At 40.5% G+C, this 23,427-nt stretch overlaps 1 protein-coding gene across 3 annotated transcripts in view; it reads left to right on the top strand.

Annotated features, from left to right (window-relative positions):
- The window catches only part of LOC147256975 (dual specificity testis-specific protein kinase 2-like), a 51,177-nt gene extending 28,735 nt beyond the window's left edge, over positions 1–22,442 (top strand). For all 3 annotated transcript variants that reach the window (XM_086210706.1, XM_086210704.1, XM_086210705.1), the window contains 7 exons: positions 2,920–3,066; positions 3,725–3,807; positions 5,739–5,829; positions 9,982–10,065; positions 10,429–10,515; positions 13,713–13,806; positions 15,670–22,442. In XM_086210706.1, the coding sequence (XP_086066832.1) occupies positions 2,920–3,066; positions 3,725–3,807; positions 5,739–5,829; positions 9,982–10,065; positions 10,429–10,515; positions 13,713–13,806; positions 15,670–16,874 (1,791 nt within the window). In that variant the 3' untranslated portion in view covers positions 16,875–22,442. The remainder of the gene's footprint in view (positions 1–2,919; positions 3,067–3,724; positions 3,808–5,738; positions 5,830–9,981; positions 10,066–10,428; positions 10,516–13,712; positions 13,807–15,669) is intronic.
- Positions 22,443–23,427: the final 985 nt, after the last annotated feature.

The raw sequence follows: 23,427 nt of genomic DNA, 5'->3' as shown, positions 1-23,427 counted from the left end.
GGAATACCAGCTACCCAAGCACCATTGCTGTGCCTGCCACCTCCTCAATTTAGTGTCCACAGTTGATGCTTTAAAAGCAGAGGTCAACCCACTGTACAAGTGCATGTCACAGTCCACATTTGCCAAATGCTGTAGCCTGTGGAATAAAAGTTCAAGATCAAGCATTGCATCTGAAGCAATTGAAGACCACTGCAAACTCCAACTTGTAAGGCCTGTTGCTACAAGGTTGAATTCATTCTTCTCAGCTGTAGAAAGAATAGTGAGATTAACAAGAGAATAAGGCGAAGGAGCCCTTGCAGCTGTCTGCACTGAACCAGATACAGCCAAGTAAATGCTTGGTTTAATTCTGTAGAACACATGCATGTCTAATACCACCAAGACAGGAGGACATTCATGATGTGGAAAAGTGTTAATTTTATTTCCTTCACCAGCAAGACTCAGCAAAAACATACAAGCTCAACTATACATCAGCACCAGAAACTCAGTCTGCGCTCTTTCTGCACCGCCTCTTAAACTAAAAAACTCTCATAGACAGCTTGCAGTAATACACCATGAAACACTGTACACTGCCCCCTGCTGGTGACTGTAATACACCAGACTTAACTTTTTAATCAGAAATAAATATAATACAAATGAAATGCAAAATTGAGGTGTTACAAAAGGATGTTTCCTTACAGGTGCCACATATGGACTAAGCCAATATGCAGTCCCCATATTTACTATGGATGTGATATGTAGTAACACAACTTCATTTCTAAAAGTCTCAGATGACAATGTTTTTAATTATCAGTTCCTCCAGTTGAAGGTGCTACATCAAGTAGGCTTAATGTTCTATGTTGTGTTTTTCTTTTCTTCTTTGTACAGGTTTACTCCAGTGGAACTTGAATTTCTTGCAGAATATGCAAAGACAATGAGCCCATTTGCAAAGGCACTGAATGTTCTTCAGGGAGAAACCAGTGTGCAGATGGAATGGTTGGTCCCCACAATAACTCTACTAAGGACCAAGCTCCAGCACCTTCAAGTTCTGTGAGCCTTTAATTGCTGCACTTCTTTCAGGCCTTGAGAAACACTTCGGAGAGATGCTTGCAGATCCAGAACTGATAGCCGCAGCCATTCTAGTTCCCAAGTTTAGGACCTGCTGGACATGTGATGAAAATATCCTCAAACTTAGTAAGAGTCTCACTTCTCAACTTCCCCTTAATATGTGTAGTTTCTATGAATGCAGTGAAATAAGTTTGAAATAACATTTAAACACACACACACTTACAATACTGTCATATAGTCTAAATTGTTCTGATTTTCATTTTTTATTCCACAGGCCTTCACTATATCAGAAGCCACTTGGACTGTCAGGCTGTGAATCGCCTCAGTGAGGGCTCCTAGTCATCGGAGGAAGAGGACTTCTTTTCCTCCTTGAGGAGGACTGGCCCTCTTGAAACATCCCAGCAGTTGGATGTAGACCTGCGATGCCCAGCAGACACAGTAGAAGTACTGAAGACTTTCCCATCTGTGTTCCAGCTATCACTCAAGCTTAATACGGCACTCCCTGCCTCAGCAGCCTGTGAAAGACTGTTTCGTGTCGCAGGGCTGATCTTCAGGCCAACAAGAGCATGCACTGGCTCAAAGAACATTGAGAACCAGCTGCTTTTGCTGCTGAACAAAGCCTATTGGTAACTCTGATGTAGAGTGTATGTTTTTTTTCAGGAAATGTTGAACCACTAACAAAAGTTTGGAGGCATGTTATCTGAGCACTGGTGATTTGTTATGGTTTGTTGCAGTCCGCCAAGTTTCTTACTCATTACATCTATGCACGTGTTGTGATAGTGTCTTAATAAAGTAATCGAACATTTTGGTTAGACTAGATTAGTTTGAAGCGATCTAGCCTTCGTGTTGAGTAAGAACCTATTGGTCAACACCAGCTGTTCCGAGTCTTGAATGTGTGTGGGTGTAGTAATGGCATTATTATTATGCAGAGCTTAATTCTCATCTTGTGGTGTCTGATCTGTGTTTTATTAAACTAGGAGTCGATAAGCTATTACTTATTTGGTCACAGTATGGACAATGACATACGCTGTTGCCCTTACGGATTCCTGCAGCTAAGCTTGGATTTACATTCTAATAAAGGCTATTGATAACATACCTCTGAAGTTTGACTTTTTTATTTTACAATACTTATAGGCAATGAGTCATCATAGCTTCCGCTCCATGAAACACATGTTAATGGTCAGTAGTACACATATGGTTCTTTAATGTATTTGCATTGTACTAAAATGCATTCATTTTCAATGGGCATAAATGTGGCTGAAACAAATGCATCCCAAATTTTTCAACATTAACATTTTAACATAACATAAAAGTCATTATGGCCTTTAGAAAAATGTTGCTTTTGGGGGAGGTGGGTAGTGCACTGTGGTGTGTTCTAAGCTTTTGTCTTTAGTGGCATTTTCCCCCCTTAATTACTTTTACTTTTATACTTTAAGTAGTTTTGAAACCAGTTCTTTTACACTTTCACTTAAATAAAAAGCTTGAGTTGATACTTCAACTTCTACAGAAGTCTTTTTAAACCCTAATACCTATACTTCTACTTGGGTAATGCATGTGAATACTTTTGACACCTCTGGCTGTAACATAATGAAATGTGGGGTAAGTGAAGGGTAGTGAATACTTTCTTGTTTCTTGATGCATTGTACTTGTTTCTACCTGCGTTAAGGTGAGCATATGCTAACCACTGAACTTTGAATGAATGGATTGAAAAATCGAAATGTATAAAGCGCACTGGGCATTGATTTATTTCCATGTTACAAATGACTGCAAATCTGAAAATAAACGTGTCCAGTTTTGATTAATTTGGAGAAATATGTATGAATATGTGGTGTCTGAAATGAGTTAATTAAATATGTCCTTTCTCTTTTCCTGTAGTACATAAATGGTGGCAATCTGGAGCAGCTTCTGGACAGTGATCTATACCTGTCATGGAGTGTAAGGATTGGTCTGTCTCTGGATATAGCAAGGGGTATTCAGTACCTTCACAGCAAGGGCATATTCCACAGAGACCTTACCTCAAAGGTACAGTACAATGAAACAAGATTCAATCAATATCATATTGATGGATGATCTGCAGGGTCATAGGGTATGCTGTTGCAAATCAAAAGTACAGCAAGTAATACAGCAAAGTTTCATTGGTCAAGTTAGATGCATGACACAAGAAAAAAGACTGAATTCTTGTATCCTTATTATCAAGAAATGCAGTTGCTTGCTACAGGTAAATTAAATAAGGAAGGGCAAACTCAATCGAAATAATAGATATTAAACGACCTGAAAATAGTTAAAAAATTAAGTCCCTGTCATGACACATTTTTGGAGAGAAGTTGACCACCAGCCCAAATTTAATTCACATTTTGCTAAATTAATCTATATCTTTTTTATATCTTCTTTGTAATGTAATTTGCATTTCATTAAAATTGATTTTAATTTGTATCGAAGCAAAAAAGTAATTCTGTCGGAACAGGTATTAAAATCAAGGTATTGAGAACTGAGTGGGCGAGGGTTGTTTTAATCCGGCAAATCATCTATGGATGATTGTCGAGCTTGGCTAGAACAAAAGTTTTGAATGGGAGTCTTTGTAGTTTCATTCTTTGTGTCAGTTTGTTCATTTTAGTAAGCACACTTTTACCAGCACTGTGGTTGTTTGTAGATCTAACCTGCTGACTGTTTCTCTGTGCAGAACTGCCTTGTTCGATGTGAAAACGGTATGTTCACTGCTGTGGTGGGAGATTTTGGCCTTGCAGAAAAGATTCCTGATTACAGGTTGGTTTGTGGAAATCCAAAATACTATAAGAACCCCTTCACAAAAGAACTCCTTACTTAGAAAGCCTAATGTTTAATGTTTGCAAAGGTATACTGTATCATATCACAGTTGACAGAGACTTTGCCAAAGATGTACCATTTTGGTTTATTTTTCAATAGAAGACCATGTCTCATTTGAATACTTAAATATCATGGTTAAAACCAGGGATGCACCGATACAGGTATCAGGGATCGGTCCAATACCAGTACTTGTACTCGTACTCATAAAATTGCCACCAATATTACAACGCCAATACTATAATAAGGGCAGCGTGCGGTTTACAGCACTTGAGTGCAAGGCGGGTAGCGAGGAGTCAGGTCAGCAGTGTGGATTTTTCAGGTGAATGAGAGCAACAAAAACAAAGCATAATGCAAATTATCTCCAGCAAAACTCTTGAGTGGAGGGACAAAGTCTACCACTTACAACACAAGCAACCTAATTAAACATTTGAAATCCCAGCGTGACGCAGAGTATATGGAGTTCACTCGTGATACCAACAAGAGACAACCAACATTGCAGCAGACGCTTGCTAAGCGGGAGAAAATGTCCAGAGACAGCACACATGCAGTCAAAATCACAGATGCAAGTATATTGCCCTGGATGACCAGCCACTGTCGGTGGTCAATGATGTGAGATTCCGGCTGTAGTGGAAGAATTATTAAGATGGGCACAATTTTTGTGCCAAGAGGTTCCAAGTTCTGGTGAGATGAGAAGCAACACTCAAACAAACTGCTGAGTCTGAGCAATTCTTTAATCTTGCAAGAGGGAAATTTGTTCAACACACAACGAGCACGTGCTGAAGAAGAATCCACAGAGTACAGAGTCACTTGAGCTTTTATACATTCTTTGTTGCCCCTGCAGATTAACACCCACCTACCCTTAAGATGTCCTTTTAAGGTTATATGAACATGTAAATGGGCGGCACAGTGGTGCAGTGGTTAGGCTCACAGCAAGAAGGATCCGGGTTTGAGCCCCGACTTGGGCACAGTGTCTTTCCGTGTGGAGTTTGCATGTTCTCCCTGTGCCTGCATGGGTTCTCTTGGGGTACTCCGGCTTCCTCCCACAGTCCAAAGACATGCAAGAGGTGACTAAGCTAATTGGATACGCTGCGAGTGCGAATGGTTGTTGGTCTATATGTGTACCCCACCTCTTGCCCGAAGGTTGCTGGGAAAGGCTCCAGCCCCCCCCCCCCCCCCCCGCGACCCTTAACAGGGTAAGCGTTAGAAAATGTATGGATTGATGGATGGATGAACATGTAAATCTGCTGTCATAAAATGTTGAAGTTGGACTCTTGTCAGCTTGCCCATCTGCGACGTGTGAAACTGTCTAAAAACAGGAACACAGAAACAGCAATTTGAAACAGAGAAAAGGAAGACACAAGACGTTTTCCACACATACGACTGTCTCAAACTAAAATGTCACTTGACCACAAAGTTTATACATAGTGCAAACATGAAAACAACACCAAGTTCAATCAAAGTTCAAACATAGGAAAAGACAATGTAATATTAAAATTTTCCATTACACAGCATACTCTGCATACTGGAGCCGAGGTATGAGATTCCTAGCCATACCCATATGACAAATTTGGTGGCTGCACGACTTTGTGAAAAACACATGCAGTGAAACTTGTGACAGTCACTCATGTAAATAACATACGATATCTGTGGAAAAATGAAAATGAATTCAAAATAACTTTGTGTAATGGCATAAATAAATGGCAGAAATACTCAGTATTGGTGAGTACTCAAATGCAAGTACTCGTACGCTACTTGTTTTGGAAAAAGTGGCATTGGTTCACCCCTAGTTAAAACAATGGGAGCTGATAATTATTTCATGAAATAAAAAGAAAACCGATCTGACATTGTGGGAAACCTTGGGTTCTTTGCAGTGATGGTGTGGAGAAACAGCCTCTGGCCATTGTTGGCTCACCCTACTGGATGGCCCCTGAAGTTCTCAGAGGAGAGCTGTATGATGAGAAGGTAAGATGGCTTTATTATTACTTTTCAGTATAAGCAAACACTTATCGGTACTCTTGTGAAACTGCAAGACATGGCATTCCAAATACAATAAAATCGTTATTCATGTTGGCGGTAATGACATTCAACCATGCCAGTTGGAGGTCAGAAAAATGAACATTGAGTTGTTGTGTACATTTGCGAAGATGATGTCAGACTCCGTAGTGTCTTCTGGATCCCTGCGTAATCAGACCAGTGACAACATGTTTACCCGCATGTCATTGTTCAACGGCTGGCTGTCGAGGTGGTGTCCAGCAGACCAAGTGGGCTTCATAGATAATTGTAAAACTTTCTGGGGGACACCTGGTCTGATTAGGAGTGATGGCATTCATCCTAGGAGGCATAGCTGCCGTCTTACACGCTTCTCTACACGTCCACTAGGGCAGTTACCCACCTAAGACTCCATAGAGACTGTGTCTGTCCCCCAACCATGTCAGTTTATTCACTCCAATTCTACTTGTAGAGGAGTCAATCCGAAAAACCTTATCAAAATTAACACAACCACTGAATTATCTCAAAAGAATATCAAAATTAGATGTAGACTAGGCAGCACGGTGATGCTGTGGTTAGCACTGCAAGAAGGTTCTGGGTTTGAGTCCTGGCTCGGGCACAGGATCTTTCTGTGTGGAGTTTGCATGCCTGCGGGGGTTCTCTCCAGGTACTCTGGCTTCTTCCCACCGTCCAAAGACATGCAATTGGGGACTAGGCTGATTGGATACTCTAAATTGACCGTAGGTATGGATGGGAGTGTGAATGGTTGTCTGTATGTGTTGGCCCTGCGATGGACTGGCGACCTGTCCAGGGTGCACCGGTAACGAGAGTCTGGGTACTGCATTTATATATTTCTAGACTCAATTGGTTTCCATCAGTCTGTTCATGAACCCATTCACTGTCACAACCACACCCTCGGCCTCGTCCTAACATATGGAATTGAAGCTGAACATCTAGTTGTATTTCCTGACCATCAATTAATCACGTTTGAATTTGTACGAATCAACTACACTCCACTAAGGAAAACTGTAGTTTCCAGAGGTTTGTCTGATCAGGCTGTAGCTAGATTTAAGGAAGTGATTCCATTGGTGCTAAATTCAGTGTAATGTCCCATTATATCAGAGGATGCTGTTGTCAACCTTAGTCCCTCCCAAATTGATCATTTTATCGATAGTGCAGCAGGCACCTTTCAAACAACTTTGGACTCAATTGCCCCACTATATAAACTATGAATCCAAGGAAACAAGCACCTTGGTACAATTCCGAAACCAGACAGCTTAAACAAAAAACTCAGAAACTGGAGAGAATATGGCACTCCTCCAAACTGGAGTTACATATAGTCTAGCAAGATATCCTTAAAAGCTATAAGACAGCCCTTCATAAAAGTAGAGCAGCCTACCACTCAGCACTAATCAAGAAACAAAAGAACAACCCCAGGTTCCTCTTCAGTACTATAGCCAGTCCGGCAAGGAGCACTGCACTACTGAACCAAGTATTCCTTTTTCCATGGGTAGCAAAGATTTCATGGACTTCTTCAATGACAAAATTCAACTAATCAGAGAGAGAATTCTTCTCCTGCTGCCATCAGCTGACAACACGGCACCTATAACCTCAGAAACCTTAGAGGCAGCTGTAGGACCACACATACACTTTGATAGTTTTTCTCCCATTAGACTTCATGAGCTTTGGACAATAATTTCCTCCTCTAAACCATCCACCTGTCTTCTTGACCCCATCCCAACTAAGCTGTTTAAAGACTCTCAACCCCTCGTTAGCACCTCTCTCGTAGATATGATCAATGTGTCACTGTTATCTGATTATGTCCCACAGTACTTTAAAACAAAAAAAACCTGTATCCAGAAGTTTTGGACAACTACAAACCAATATAAAATCTCCCCATAATTCTGGAGAAAGCAGCTGCTAAATAACTCTGTGACTTTCTCCACAGCAACAGCTTATTAGAGATTTCCAGTCAGGTTTCAGGGTTCAACATAGAACAGAAACAGCACTAGTCAAAGTTACCAATGACCTTCTACTGGCATCAGATGAGGGACTTGTCTCTGTGCTGGTCCTATTACATCTTAGTGCAGCTTTTGATACCATTGACCACCATATCATTCAACAGAGACTTGAACATGTCATTTGCATTAAAGGGACTGCACTAAATTGGTTTAGGTCATATTTACAAGGGTGATCTCAGATTGTATCACTGATGATAATCCGTCTGAAACCACTACAGTCAGTTACGGTGTTCCACAAGGCTCTGTGCTTGGACCATTCCTCTTCACTTTATACCTGCTTCCTATGGGGATGGCCTTCTGCTTTGACCGGTTGGGGGGAAAGAGAGCAGGCGGGGCAGAGACAACGATAGATAATGGAGAAAGACGGATATACAGAAGGAAAGAGAGGGACAGAGATAAACAGAGAGAGAAAACGAAGAGGCTGATGGACAGACGGAAACGTGAGCAGGTGGTGCTATGGGTGGCCTCTTGAGCCTTTTCAGGTCTGTAGCCTCCTCCAGCAGCACCCGGTATCTGGGATGCAAGGAGCCCGAAAGCTTCGGAGAAGAAGACATATGAGTATGATTTATGTACAACACATTTAAGAGTACAGAGAGGAAAGAGAGGAGGAGAGAGAAGCCCAGTGCACCATGGGATATCTCCCAGCAGTCTAAGTCTATTGCATGTAAGGGCTAGCCTAAGCAGCCCTAACTACAGTATATGCCTGATCAAAAAGGAAGGTCTTAAATCTGCTCTTAAAGGTAGAGAGGGTGTCTGCATCCTGGACTGAAACTGAGAGATGGTTCCACAGGAGGGGAGCTTAATAGCTGAAGGATCTGGCTCCCATTCTACTTTTAGAAACTCTAGGAACCACAAGTAACCCTGCATCCTGGTAGCGAAGGGTCAGAATAAAGAATTTTAAATTCTTTTCTGAATTTGTCAGGTAGCCAATACAGAGAAGCCAGTACAGAAGAGACATGGTCACTTCAACCAGTTCTCGTCAACACGCAGAAAGCAGCATTTTGGACCAGCTGGAGAATCTTTAAGGACTTGTTGGTGCAGCCTGATAGAAGGGAATTGCAGTAATCCAGGCTGGAAGTTAAAAAAGCATAGACTAGTTTTTCTGCATCTTTTTGAGACTGGATGTGTCTGATCTTAGCAAGGTTCCATAAATGAAAGAAAGCAGTCCTAGAGATTTGCTTAATATAGGAGATAAAGGACACCTCAGGTACCTACCTCTTCAGATATGCACAATAACTGCAGTTTTGTGAGTTTGATAAGAGGAAATTATCATGTTTTTATTTCCTTTAGACAGGCCTCAGGTTTAGTAAGCTTATTTGTTTCATGTGGATGCATTGATAAGTACAGCTGGGTATCATCTACATAACACCGTAACTGACTATAGTGGTTTGAGAGGGATTATCATTAGCAAGTACAAAGTGAGATCGACCTAGTAAATATGACCTAAACCGGCAGTGCGGTTCCTTAAAGCCAATGACATGTTCCAGTCTCTGTATTAGTATATGATGGTCAACAGAATCAAACGCTGCACTAAGATCTAACAAGACCAGGACAGAGATGAATCCCTCATCTGATGCCAGTAGGAGGTCATTGGTCACATTTAAAAAGGCTGTACACGCATAAACAGTTGTATATTTTTTATCCAATATTCATAACATATTTTGTATACTTGATTTTACGATTTTTTTATGGATTTTAAGATTTTTTTTAAATGAATCATCAAAGAAATTGAATTTGTATTTTTTTTAAGGATTCCTGCATTATAACTCTGTTCTACTGTATACATTTTTGAGCTCTCCTTTCTTCTAGCCATGATGCTTTTATATAGGGATGCAGGAACCACATTGCACAGAAAAATTCAGTAGCCAGAAAAAATGTGACAGGAGCAAACAATGCTTAAAACTGCTTGAGGTCATAAAAGTATGTATGTAAGTATTAATTAGTTAATAAATATTCTCCAAACAAAATCCATTCAGCAATGTTGAACCACTGTCCTTGCTATATCTATTTGTGAAAAGTATAGTTTTAGCCCTAAGCTGTATGTGCATGGTCAGAGGTAACACATCAGAACTGCTAATGAAATTAACTCCTGTCCTCTTCTTAGGTGGATGTGTTTGCGTATGGAATCATTCTGTGTGAGATTATTGCCCGGATTGAAGCTGATCCTGATTTCTTGCCCAGGACAGAGGTAGTAGCTTGTGTGTGTATGTGTTTGATTTGGTTTTGTTACCTATTTGAGAACTTTTCTGGTATAAATATTACCTCCATCAGAAGTCCTCTTTGGGACCCAGGACCAGCAAAAAGTCATTTCTGAGGTTTTGGCTAAAGGTTAAACTGTGAATTGAAGTAGGTTAGGGTTAAGCATTTATTGATTAGGGTTTGGCTTTCCACTATGAATATAAGTTAATGTAATGTTTGAACAAGGATAGCTGTTGTGTGTGTCTGCAACTCCAAAGAAAAAAAATACACTGAGGCACAGCAATGATTCATAAATAAATGATTAAGAGACAATGAGTCACTGAAACCATTTGTGGTTTTTGTGCGTTTATAGGACTTTGGTCTGGACATTGAAGCATTTGAGATCATGGTTGGCGATTGTCCACCTGCACTCTTAAGCCTTGCGGTCACATGCTGTAATGTAAGTATACACCCAAAACAGAATGGATACTTTGACTTGAATCACTCACAAGTCATACAATCATGTGACTTGTGACTTGACTTAAACACATCCTCAGAAGACTTGAAACTTGACTTGGACTTGGCCTTTGCGACTTGTTTGGTGCTTTAACATCAAGGAACAAACTGACCAGCTGAATGTCATTTCTTCCCATCTTGGCTTTTAGGGGCCAAGCAGCCTGGCAATGAGTAATCACCAGATTTTGTCAAAACCTACAATTGTATTTACCCAAAGAGTATTGAAGAATAAGTAAAATCTGAAAATATAACATCTATACCCATATAAGGGATCAGTGAGATATACTTTACTCACGAGGACTAAACTAGTTGTGCACGGGCCTAATAAAATTGAGCATGAGGGAATCTATATGTCATGTGGGCAAAACCAAATAACACAACCGACAACCATAGTTACAGCTAAACCAAAGCAAAACTAACTCAGCCCAAATCCCCACCATGACATGACAGCATATTGTTTGGTCTATGGTTTTCTCCAATTAACTGAGTCCATTATTTAAGGGTCCTTAACCTTCAGCATTTTGCTGGACCAGGAAGGACAACCATAGTTACAGCTAAACCAAAGCAAAACTAACTCAGCCCAAATCCCCACCATGACATGACAGCATATTGTTTGGTCTATGGTTTTCTCCAATTAACTGAGTCCATTATTTAAGGGTCCTTAACCTTCAGCATTTTGCTGGACCAGGAAGAACTCACTCCCAACAGCCACGATATCTCATAGTTACAGAAAATTGACCATGGAACCTTAGAGTGTTAAAATCTGGATATTCCCTGTGTTGCTGAATCCACAATTCAAACCACTGTTCTTTTGAAAGCAGACTTCAATGTTTTTCATCATAAGACAGTTCTACCCAATTTTCCTGCTCACCACAAGTGAAGTCACTGGGCATATCAGCAATTCAAATACCAAACAGGTTTCTCATCCAAGCATTTGCCTCAGCCACCATAGGGAAACATTGTCTAAGCTCTTGTCTGTGCGAGACAAGGTGCATCCATCCAGGTTTGGTTTGTTGTCAGACACCACTTCCCACAAACTGGGGCTTCAGCTCTTCCTCTATTCCAATTCACCTTAATCCAAATTACAGATAACTTTAGTTATCTCCTTACCATTTTGCATCGCTTGTTGCTAATATTAGCAGGAGCAGGTACTGCAGACAGTCCAGCTGTGCCGCTTCAATAGCCATTCATGCAGGCTCACTGTTGGCAATTTCAGTTTCAACACTGCTGCTCGAAATATTCTCCTCCTGTCATCTTTATAGCTCCAGTTTGTAGCCATGTGTGTAGAGTTTTTGAACCTTTCATTTTATCTTTGCTCATAACCTGTCTACTGAAGTAGCATAGCCATTTTCACCCAGTTTTACCATGGAGGACATGTCCATGCACCATGTGCAAAGTGAATGAATATGACCACATAGTGGTCTGACACAAAAATATTAAGAAAACTAAATTTATGGTGACTTAGAATTCAGTTTGTATTTTCATTTAGGTATTTACTGTTTAGATAATATTCTTTTTTTTATGTTTTCACCTTGTTTCATTTTCCCAAAAAAATTGGGGGAGGTACCACAGGTGCATCACTGTTTCAGAATAACTGTTCTAAATCTAGGAAATAATTTACTGTAAATGATTTGGATGTAGTTTACTGTGGATTAAAGGAACCTGTGTCGATGAACCTATAAGGGAAGAGGATGTTACCAATGTGTGGCTTTGGACATCACAGTGCAGGTTCGTCGGATTGGGTACTATTTTTCTGTCCTTGCATGGATTGTGATTGGTGCTTTTAATGCAGCTGAATCAGGAGTTTGAGCTTCCCTGTCAACACAATGTAGAAGGGATATCATCCCCATTGCAGACGCAGCTACAATTGATCATGTTAAAGCAAAGACAGCAAAGCCTAAGATGCTGATCCATATTGATAAGCACAGTTACAGCAACACCGAGAACTTGGTAAGTCACCGTCACACAGGTGTCATTCCATCAATTCTCATATCCATGTCCATGACCTGCATTCTTGGACTTATACGTTGCAGATAGCACATTGCCAGAGTCACACAGAATGTTGTGGAGCAGGGACACCACATGTATTTGGCATACAACAGATTAACCCTAGGGCACTAATGTTGTGTGATTTTCACTCACACAATTTTTGTCATGTCATTTCATAGGCTCCCCCATGGTACTCTTTTTAATTTTATGTTACATTGCTTATTGGTGAATTAAAAAATAGTACTTCAATTGATGAAATTGAAATTGATGAAAAAATAAATTTTGCTGGAATATTACATCAGGTAAAATATACCCGATGTTAGTGATGGTGTTTCTAATTTTAACGGTAGTGTTCTAGGGTTAATGGTGAATGCCACTATACCTTCCAATAGGCTTATGCCAGTCAACCATGTGTGTACTGACTGATACCAATATTGAGTCAAAAAAAAAAGTGCATGTAGGTTACACAGAGGTCAAGGAGGACACACTGAGGTGCACACCACGCAAACCCAATGCTACGTTATTAGGCAACACACAAAAAAAACAACCCACATGTTTGTGCAGAAATCCATCTTGGAACATTAGATTGATTTACTTTAATAGTGGATAGCCTAAAACTGACAAATTCATGCCTAACCCCAAACTTAACCTAACCTCAATTCACACCTTAACCCTAACCTTAATGAATAACTCAGAAATTACATTTTGTTGCATTAGGAGCTGCCAATAAGCGGATTAGGGTCCTGATAATGTTAGCGTTTATACCAGAAAAGGTCTTCCAACAGGTAACACAATCCAAAAACACAACTGTCAAAACTTTATATACATGAACTCCTGACAACTGTATTCACGCATGACTGAATTTCTGTCCTCTTGCTGTCATTTCTCATCAGAGGTCCACAGATATTTGCTACATTTTCAGGCACTAACATGGAAAAATAAATCCATGTGACGCTGCATCACTGATTTCCCTGCAGGGTTTTCTGTAGTTGTAAACTTCCTCTGTGATTTTTGTTTGACTGGGACTAACAAGAAAAGATTTGTAAACATCTCCCGACCACCAGTGCTCTCTGTGTCTTAGTGTAGTTAAGGTACTTTGTCATTAACAGTAACAAAATCAAGTGAATCTTTTTTTCCTTGTGTTGTTTTCAGATGTGTGCAGAGAGGCGTCCCTCGTTCTTGGACATTGTCTTTACACTGGAGGGTATGGAAAGAGACCGAGAGCGAGAGATGCCCTTTGCACTCGGTAAAAGAATGGGGTGGGGATGAGAGGGATCCGTCACAGTTAGAAAATCATAGATACCCAAACTGTTTGATTCTGATTAGCCACAGAATGTTCACATATTTTCAGTTAACTGCAGACCTACAGTGTAACTCGGTTCAAGTGCTAGCAAGGGGCTGTTTTAGATTAAAACATAGATATTTATTTGAACTATGGAATATATTCAGTTTTTAGAATTGTTTCTTTGCAAGAATACAGTATAGCTGTTTAAGTATGTATGCAGTCCTGAGGAAGCCTATATTTTGTTTAAGCTAAGTCTTTTTATTAATGTAATCTTCAGTTACACTCTTGCTCAGCTTAGTATGTGTGATCATGCCACTTTGAAAAAGCCTCTCTTTGAACAGACTTATTAGTTTCTTTTTGATATAGGGACTTTTGGGAATAATTTGTCATATAGCAACACTTAAGGTTGTTTTGCTCTCAGTTTTGGATCATTGAAAATTTTGAAAGATAGGCCCATATGAAACTCTTCATGGACTTTAAAATTCTGCCTGGACTTGAATACAATAACCAGACAGCAGGCTCTGCCTAAGGCTGAGCAGGTACTGCTTTTTTTTTTTTAACCATTTGGACCTTTCACAACCCTTAATAGGATAAGCAGTAGAAAATAGATAGATGGATGGATGGATCTTTCATGTCACATGTGCTGTGACTGTGCACACAATTGGGTTCATGTGTAATGGAGATTTATGTGTTTACCTGTCTATAAGATACTGTACAGGTAATAGATATTTTTGATTATAATTTTGTGTCTCTATAGGCCTACTTGCATGAAAATACAAATGTAATGTAGTCCCTCCAAACCAATCACAGTTGGTTCACAACAACCACAACAAAGGGGACAAAGATGTAGCTTACTGTATATGTAAAATTATTCCCAGACGAAGTATTACTTTGAAATATGTTTTAAGTGCAGGTGAAACTACATTAGAGGGATATATGTTGTTGTTACATACTGAGGCAGATATCCCATCTGTATCTATAGTGGGTCCACTTGGCCCCATTTCATTGTCAGATTTCCTTGTTTTGGCTAGATTTATGTGTCACCAATATTATTTGATTTTGAAAATGAAACAAGTCAAAAGCATTTAAAATCACAGGATACCATCAAAATATTGAATACTTTGGAATGAAAATTAGTCAACTTCACATTACTTTTCATAAATCTTAGTTCCATATTTTGTGTTTAATTTTGACATGGATTGTTATTCAGTTTCATGTGTTTACAGATGTTCCAGAGAATGTATTGTCAGGAAATTTGCTTTTGATACAGGCATGGAAATGCTTTGGTAAAAATAAATGTGAAGCCTGACCTTTAGAAACACTTGGATTTGATATGCTTGTCTTTCTGAAATTGGTCACACGTGAGCCATGCTTTGAAAAACCTATTCAATTCAGCTTCAGTTCAGATTCTGATGTTTGTCTATTTGTGGCGTTACTGTATGGGTGCCCAGGAAGCCAGAAAGGATAAAGACTTGTATTTCAGCATTTTACATCAATCAATTTTAACCAAACACATTATTTTGCACATTACAAACAACTGAAATACAGTTAAATTCCAATTTATTGGACTGAACTTTTTTTTTCATTGAAAGAAGGACCTGAAAGGTAAAAAAAAATTGGTGAAAATCTTTTTTGGTCTGTCCCTCTGTTAAAGTATGTAGGTCTCCATCCTTTCAGTAAGACCCTGTGACAGTAGACTGCAGTCCTTACAGGCCCTGGAGCTCTCCCTGTCACACTGACCTAAAAAAGTCAAAAATTAAGGGAAAACCTTTTTGGTCGGTCTCTCTATTAAATTATGTATTTCTCCCTCCCTCTTTTACACAGAGCCTGTGACAGTAGACTGCAGTCCTTACCAACACCGCAGCTCTCCCTGTCACACTGGTGATCGCAGCAAGCAGCAGCGAAGCTTGGGAAGGAGCCAGTCAGATATGTTGCCCCCAGCAACTCCACCTCTTCTTGGGACTCCTATAAGATTCAACCCATTTTCTCTCAGACAAGACTTGAATGGAGGCAGGTGTAAACTATTAGACACACCAAGCAAATCTGTCATCTCCCTGACCTTTACCCTCCCAACACTTCAGGATCTATGTGCTTCCCCCCACCCTGTCAGAAGGATAATGGGAATGCATGCACCACCGCGGAGATGTCAGTCACTTCCCTGTACTGCAGATCTCAGCCGGACTGTAGCCTTGCCAAGAGACACAAAAGTGTCCGAGGTGAGGAATGAGGATGACAGAATGGCGGTGATTAAACAAAGTATGGGGGAGAATGTGGAGGTTGACATGAGGAAGAAGATGGGAGATGAATGCTTGAAGGTTGATCACACAGAGTTATCAGAGAGGAGAGAGCTAAAAGAGGAGGAAAGGACAGAAGAAGATTCCGGTCTTCCTGTCGAGCTAGAGATGGTGTCTCTGGATTGGCTTGAAGAGAAGGAGGAGGAGAGTGACTGTCTAACAGAAACCATGGACTGCACTAAGTCTCCAGAGCCAGGAGAGGGAGTCCTTGACTCAACTTCTGCAAGACCTCTCCTCACCTCTACCCCCTCCTCCTTAGGGCCCAACGGCTGGCAACTTCCTATCACCAACGGACCACCTTGTTTGCCTCCTCTGCCACAATTGGACAATAACAACAGCTCAGCCCTTGTGATTGGTCAGCAGATACAGTTGGGTGCAGCAAGTCAGGCTAACGATCATAGTGGAACCCAGGTCTTTGCATTTGAGCCACCTGGCACTTCTGAGCAAGATGAGGTAATTTCCTGCCCAGGCTGCTGTCTGGTGGGTCTGAGTTTCCCAACAGTGTGCCTTCGTGGTACTCCAGCTGTCCCTGTCACACGCCGAAGGACTTCATTACCTCGGCAGCGACAGTTCCGGAACTTAAATGGTACTATAACTTGTGGAAGTGCTTCCTCATCAGCAACAGCCACCACAGCAACCAAAACTCTACTGTGTCGCAGTAAAAATGTGATAATAATGGCTGGTCCGTCTTTGCCATGTGAACCTGGCCGATCCCTTCCTGAGGCTCAGACCTAGCCAAGGCTCTGAGTGGGCTAGGCATTTGACACACACCAGCACTATTAGCAGACCTGATCAAATTGAGACTAATTTCTTGAGATGAAGTAACAGCAAACATTTGGAAATATTTCAGTGAATAGATTGCCACCTGGTGGTATGGAGGATGAAAAAACAAATCACAGCAAAAAACATTGTGTAATTGTATCTCAAGGGACTGAATCAGGTCAACTGGATATACTTATATGTCTGGAAGACATTTCAACCCTTATCCAAGTGGCTTCAGTAGTTCATGCTGTTCTCATAGACTAGCTGCGTAAACATACCGCCTACATGCAGCTTGTTCGTGCTCTGTAGAGTTTTGACAACCCATGTGTCATCCGCATATCTGAACCAGTAGCCTGGAACGGTTCCCTTGAAGGCATTTAAAGCCTTGTGTTCTACTTCCTCCATATATATGTTGGCCACAATGGGAGATATTGGTGAGACTATGGCATAGCCAAGTTTATTCCTGTAAAATTTGTTGATGAAATGGAAATGTGTGGTGTTGAGGCAGAGGTCAGGACTGAGATTGGATCTGGGGAGAGTATTGTCCTCCAGTAAACACCCCCTTACAGTTTCTGTTACTTCTGTGTTAGGAATGCCAGTGAACAGAGAGGTCACTTCAAAGGATACCATGGTTTCATCTATATACAGTTTTAAGCCTCAGACCTTGTTTACAAAATCCATGGAATTTTGGATATGATAGGGGATCTTTCCAACAAACCAAGCTAAGATGTTGGCCATGTGTCTGGCAATGTTGAAAGTGACAGAGTTTATACTGCTCACTGTAGGCCTGAGGGGGCTCCTTCTTTGTTTATTGTGGGGAGTCCATATAGGCATGGAACTGCCTCCTGCAGATATAGACAGAGCTGCTGTTGTCTATGAATGGCACCATCTATTTGCAGTTTTTGTAAACACTCTATAACCTTTGTCTTATAACTGCTTGAAAGATCCCATTCTAGAGTTTTATACAGGTTATTGTCACTGAAAAGGGTGTAGACCTTGTCATTGTAGTCAGTTGTATTCAAAACTACTGTGTATCTTCCCTTGTCAGCTTGGAGGATGGTAATGTTATCATCCTTGCTCAGGGATGTTACTGCTTTTCTGTCTTGGGAGGAAAGGTTAGAAGAGGGGTTCTTAGAATTGGACAAGGCCACTGACCCTGTTAACCTCAGCTGCTCGGCTTCAGTTTCTGTTAGGTTGTTCTTCCTAAATGCTGAGTCTGTGGTTGTGATGAGTTCAAATGTAGGAACTTGCTTTGGTGTCATGGTGAAGTTAAGTCCTTTTGCTAGGACCTCCTTTTCATAGTGGGTGAGCTTCCTTTCTGAAAGGTTTTTACCCATATGTTTTCTGTTCCCTTACATATGAGTTGGTCTGGTTGTGCAAGGTATGCAACTCAGTCACATTTGTGTAGTTAACCGTGTATTGTAGTGTGTTGAATTTTCTTCCAGACATATTACCATATCCAGTTGATCTGATTCAATTCCTTGAGATACCTATGACCTGTGGAAATGAGAATATGGACAGACATTGTATAATTGTGCAAGATGGTTTACCTAGTTAGACTTCAGCAAAATATTATACTAAACATAGAATAGTCATGGTCAACAACAAATCCCTGATGCCGATGATAGAAAGGCCAGCTAGTCTGGCTTTCAGTGATGCACCCATCCCTGCTGACCCCATTGTTCTAATTATAAAGGCTGTAATGGAGGTAAATTGTGGCTCATCAGTTTTAAGAACAGTTTGAGCCAAAAGACACTTTCAGTTCATCATTATGGGTTTATTTTTCTTCATCTGGCTTGATTTTTCAGTAATGTGACTTTCTCCTGGAGATTAATAAAGTATCTATCTATCTATCTATCTATCTATCTATCTATCTATCTATCTATCTATCTATCTATCTATCTATCTATCTATCTATCTATCTATCTATTACATTGAAGTCAGAAATCAGGCACAGTCACATTATCAGACAGGCTGTAAACACTTATTCCGATTTCTACCAACATTATGCACACACAACACAGTAAATACAAGAGTCTGTTTGATTATGACCCACATTTTTGCTATAAACTAAAAAAAAATTGAAAAACTGAAAAAAAGAGTCTGCTTACATTGGGATTCATGTATTGTAGTGATGTCCATATCAGTCTTAAAAACAAATTTGTTGAGTACAAATTCTTCTAGTGAACTGGAAATATCCTTTCACCTGTGAGATATTTTTTGCCAGGGAAAGGGAACATTTTGTAACTCTTTGTCCCCCTTTTATGGAGGAAGTTTGGGAGAACTTTTAAAAAGTAAAATAAAAAGAAGTTTAGCATGACAGCTTATACAGTGACACACTGTAGACCAACCATTTATGGAAACACCTCTGTGCTGCACTGCATTGTAAAACTTCTGCATGGAAAGAAATGCATGTTGATGAGGTTCATCTCTGCGAAACAGTGTGACTGTTTTTATTTCTTTTTATTTATTTGAAGTTACGGAGTCAATATTTATAAGATTTATAAAGATGAGTTACTTTCTACATTTTATAGCACTGTGTGTATGTATGCGTGTGAGAGAGAAAGAGAGAAACTTCTGTATTTGTCATGTAAAATTTTTATTTTTGCACTTCATTTTGAAGCACTATGCAGTAAAACACCAGGCTTTTGGTGCTTTATATACTGTAAATCTGTGCTATAGTGTTTTTGTTTGCGGGAGTGTTGGCCCAACAAACACAAAATTAAACATCCACTATCTCGCACATGTATCACATATGCATGTGAGTACATGTGAATTTTGATGACACTTGTGACCTAAAAAGTGGCATATGAGCAGGTCTAAATGTTAATTCCAGAGAGCACTGCACACACTGTTTGTATTTTTGCTTTGGACAGAAAGAGAGCAGGAAAGATCCTCACAGGTTCATTAAAGCCACCACTGACCATGGTAAACAATGGTTCCATGTTCTTCTCTGCTGAACAGTTGGAAATTATGCGCAATAATTTAGTGATAAACATATATACTTTTACCCAATTTATTTTAAGAGGCTTTACATGTGATAAGATGATGTTGGACTTCGTGGTGTTCTCTGGAACCTTGTTAAATCTGACCAGCGATGTCATGTTTAGCCACATGTCATCTTTCAACCGCTGGTTGTCTAGGTGGTATCCAGCAAACAATGTGGACTCCATAGATAATTGGAAAAACTTCTGGGGGAGATGTGATCTGATTAGGAGAGATGGCATTCATCTCACATTGGATGGAGCAGTTCTTATGTATGAAAATATGGCAGAGCTTATTAAGAGAGCCAAAACCATGACAACTCAGAGTTGAGTCCAAGAGGCAGAGCTGCCATCTACACAGTACTTCCACCGGGGCAGTTACCCATCTTAAACCCCAAAGACTTTGTCTATCCCCCAACCAGGTCAGCTCAGTCAAACAGAAAAGGAGTTAATCAGAACGTTTACTAAAATTTTGACTGCCACTGAATTAAACTAAAAGAAAGAATGAGAATTAGATGTGGACTGTTAAAAACACAATCCTGTCATCAAAAGCTGTATTAATAAATTAATTCATATCTGACTATCATATTGAGTTGTTCTGCCTTACTGAACCCTGGCTGTGGAATGAAGAGTATGTTGTCTAAATGAATCAACTCCTTCCAGTCATATTCGTAATCATATTCCAAGAAGATGGAGTTGCTGCCATTTTTTTCAAGTGTATTAATAAATCTCAAATCCAAAATGAATTTTAGTTCATTCGAAAGCCTTATCCTCTGTCTCATCCAACCTGGAAATGTCTACTGTACCTCCTATTTGTTATATTGTACTACTCTCCTGGTCCATACTCTGGAGTCTTACCTAAATTTATATCCAGTTTAATTCTCATAACAGTTTTATTCCTGCTGCCGGTCTTCAAATTGAACCAGTTTTAGCAATAATTTGCACATGAATCAGGTTTTATTCAGAAGTTATTTTATTATTAGGGATTTGAGCCTGGGCTTGAGCATGGGGTCTTTCTATGTGGAGTTTTCAAGGTCTTCATGGGCTCTCTCCGGGTACTCCGGCTTCCTCCCACAGTTCAAAGACATGCAGAGAGGACTAGGTTCATCCGATAATCTAAATCAACCATAGGTGTGGCTGTGAGAGCGAATGGTTGTCTGTCTATATGTGTTGGCTCTGTGATAGACTGGCGACCCCTCTGGAGGGTACCCTGCATCTCACCTGAAGGCAGCCTGGATAGGCCACACCTACGGTCAATTTAAAGTGTCCGAGCCTCCCCTTGCATGTCTTTGGACTGTGGGAGGAAGCCAGAATACCCGGAGAGAATCCACGCAGGCACAGGGAGAACATGCAATCTCTACACAGGAAGACCCTGTGCCCAAGCTGGGGATCGAACCCTGAACCTTCTTGCTGTGAGGTAACAGTGCTAACCACTGCACCAACTGTAGGAATTTTTCAACAAGTCATCATTAATCAATCAGAAGGACCCACAGAGTATATGTATTGCGCTGTTCAAAATCCGGAGAGGACACCTTCCAGTTGGTTCAAAAGAATTTATTCAGATTAACAGGAAAGAATACAGAGCTCTGGAGATCGTCTTCCCCTATGCTGGAGTCAGCATACGCAGATGCGTCGTCTCTGGCGTTGGGGCAAGAAGTCCAACGATCTAACTATCTTCTCCAGTTTTTATGTGTTACAGGGGAGGTGCTTATGTGATCGCTTCTGCGTGCAAGTGTGTATTTTTGATCTTCATGTCTGTTGCAGGATCTTCTGTCTAACCCCATGCCAGTCCCTTCTGGTCCATCGTGGCCTTGTTGTTGCAGCTGTAAAGATTAAAACCTCTTTCCGATTTACGGCCATGCTCTTATCTTTCACGGCCTCATCCTACCATAGAAATTCTTGTGGACTCTGTTCTGACTTAATTGGCTTGTGGGAGTGATGCTAGCATGAGCTACACTCCCGCTATTCCCTGTTGTGACCTTTTCACCTGTCCCCTCTAAACAGTCTGGTCTGTGCTTTACTTCTGATAGTAAGTGTTTTTCTGTTGTCTTATATCTTGGAATGTCTGTCTGTGTTGGCTCCAGTATTTATAAGTTCCTTCCTGGAGTCACAATGGCACCAACTAATCCTGGTGCTTTGGAGATTTGTGGGACCCCTCTGTAAAACACCTTTTACTACTTCCAGATGTTCACGAGGTCAAATAAGGTGACTTGCAGCTAAGTCATCGATTCTGCCTGGGATGCATGAGCAGGAGATCCCGGTACCACTACTAACATTAAAGAAGTACATTGATGAACTAAATACAGTGTTGGAACCTTTCCTACCTCTTTGGGAACTGCCACAGAAACATCTTTATTACAACTACCTTGTGTGTCCTACACTCTATTTTAAGTGAATGTATGTATAAATTTAACTACAGTTTAAGCAAATATATATAAATTTGTCTACACAACCTACCACCCTCCCCCTCAAGTTGAGAATAGAATTAAAAATTCTTCTCACAGTTAAATCCCTGAGCAATCAGGCATCTTCATTTCTAAATGGATGCAAGATTACTTGTGGTTTGTAGAGTCTCCTAAAATAGAATGGTCAGTTATCAGGCTCCTCTCCTGTGGAGCAGTGTGCCAGTTTCAGCCTCAGCGTGTCATGACACTTGGCTCAGTCACATGATAAAATTAAACCCACAAGCCAGCACAATGAAGAAAGAAACACATTTCTTTGGAAAACTTCTTTACGAAGTAGAACAGGCCCGGGGAGGAGACAGAAGAAGAGCCTAAGATGTTTTTTTGGAAGAGACTGCACACAGTGGATTCATGTTTATTATTATATTTAGAAAAAAACAGTTTTTATGCCAGTCGTATCATTTTATTTTTTTTGTATTTATCGGCCACATCTTAAAGGCCAGTCCTTGAAAATATTGTCTGACACTAAACCGGTCCACGGCGGAAAGATTGGGAACCCCTGGCCTAGACTGCTGAGAGATCTCCAATGATATCCTGAGAACCTCTCCTCCTGTACTCATCCATACATGCATGTTACTGAACTTGACTTCTTTCCCCACAGTCTGTGTTTTCTAACCTCCTAGATCCCTGGATGATGCTTCTGCTGGAGAGGGCAGCAGACCTGAGGAGGCTCAGGCTGCCACCCTGAACTTCAAGTATTCACATTAGCAGTATTCATATTCAAATTTTTAATTTGGCGCCTGTTAGATGAGATTTTTATTCTTATATTTATTATATAATTTGTTTATCATATTCATTAAAAACGTTTGTTTGCTTGTTTACCTATCTACATAGATTTATGTTGTAAATGTTTATGTTATAAAGAAATAAAAACCATCTGTCAAAGTACGACAAGCAAGAAAACCACAACAGCAGGGCTTTGAAATACCAATCTATTTTATTTTCAAAAACTTCAAATGTTCTCTCTGCGGCTGCTTATGGGTGGGGACTCGTCGACCCTCCTCCTCGGTGACCCGCTTCCTCATAAGCCAGGAGGTCTTTCTGGGGACGGACGGCGCGTGGCTCTTAGATCCCCTGAAG

Source organism: Aulostomus chinensis, chromosome 8 (genome assembly GCF_037954235.1).
Source record: "Aulostomus chinensis isolate RoL2024-O1b breed Wild chromosome 8, RoL_Achi_v1.0, whole genome shotgun sequence".
Taxonomy (NCBI): domain Eukaryota; kingdom Metazoa; phylum Chordata; class Actinopteri; order Syngnathiformes; family Aulostomidae; genus Aulostomus; species Aulostomus chinensis.
Note: the sequence above shows the minus strand (reverse complement) of the source record. Positions and strands in the feature narration are given on the sequence as shown.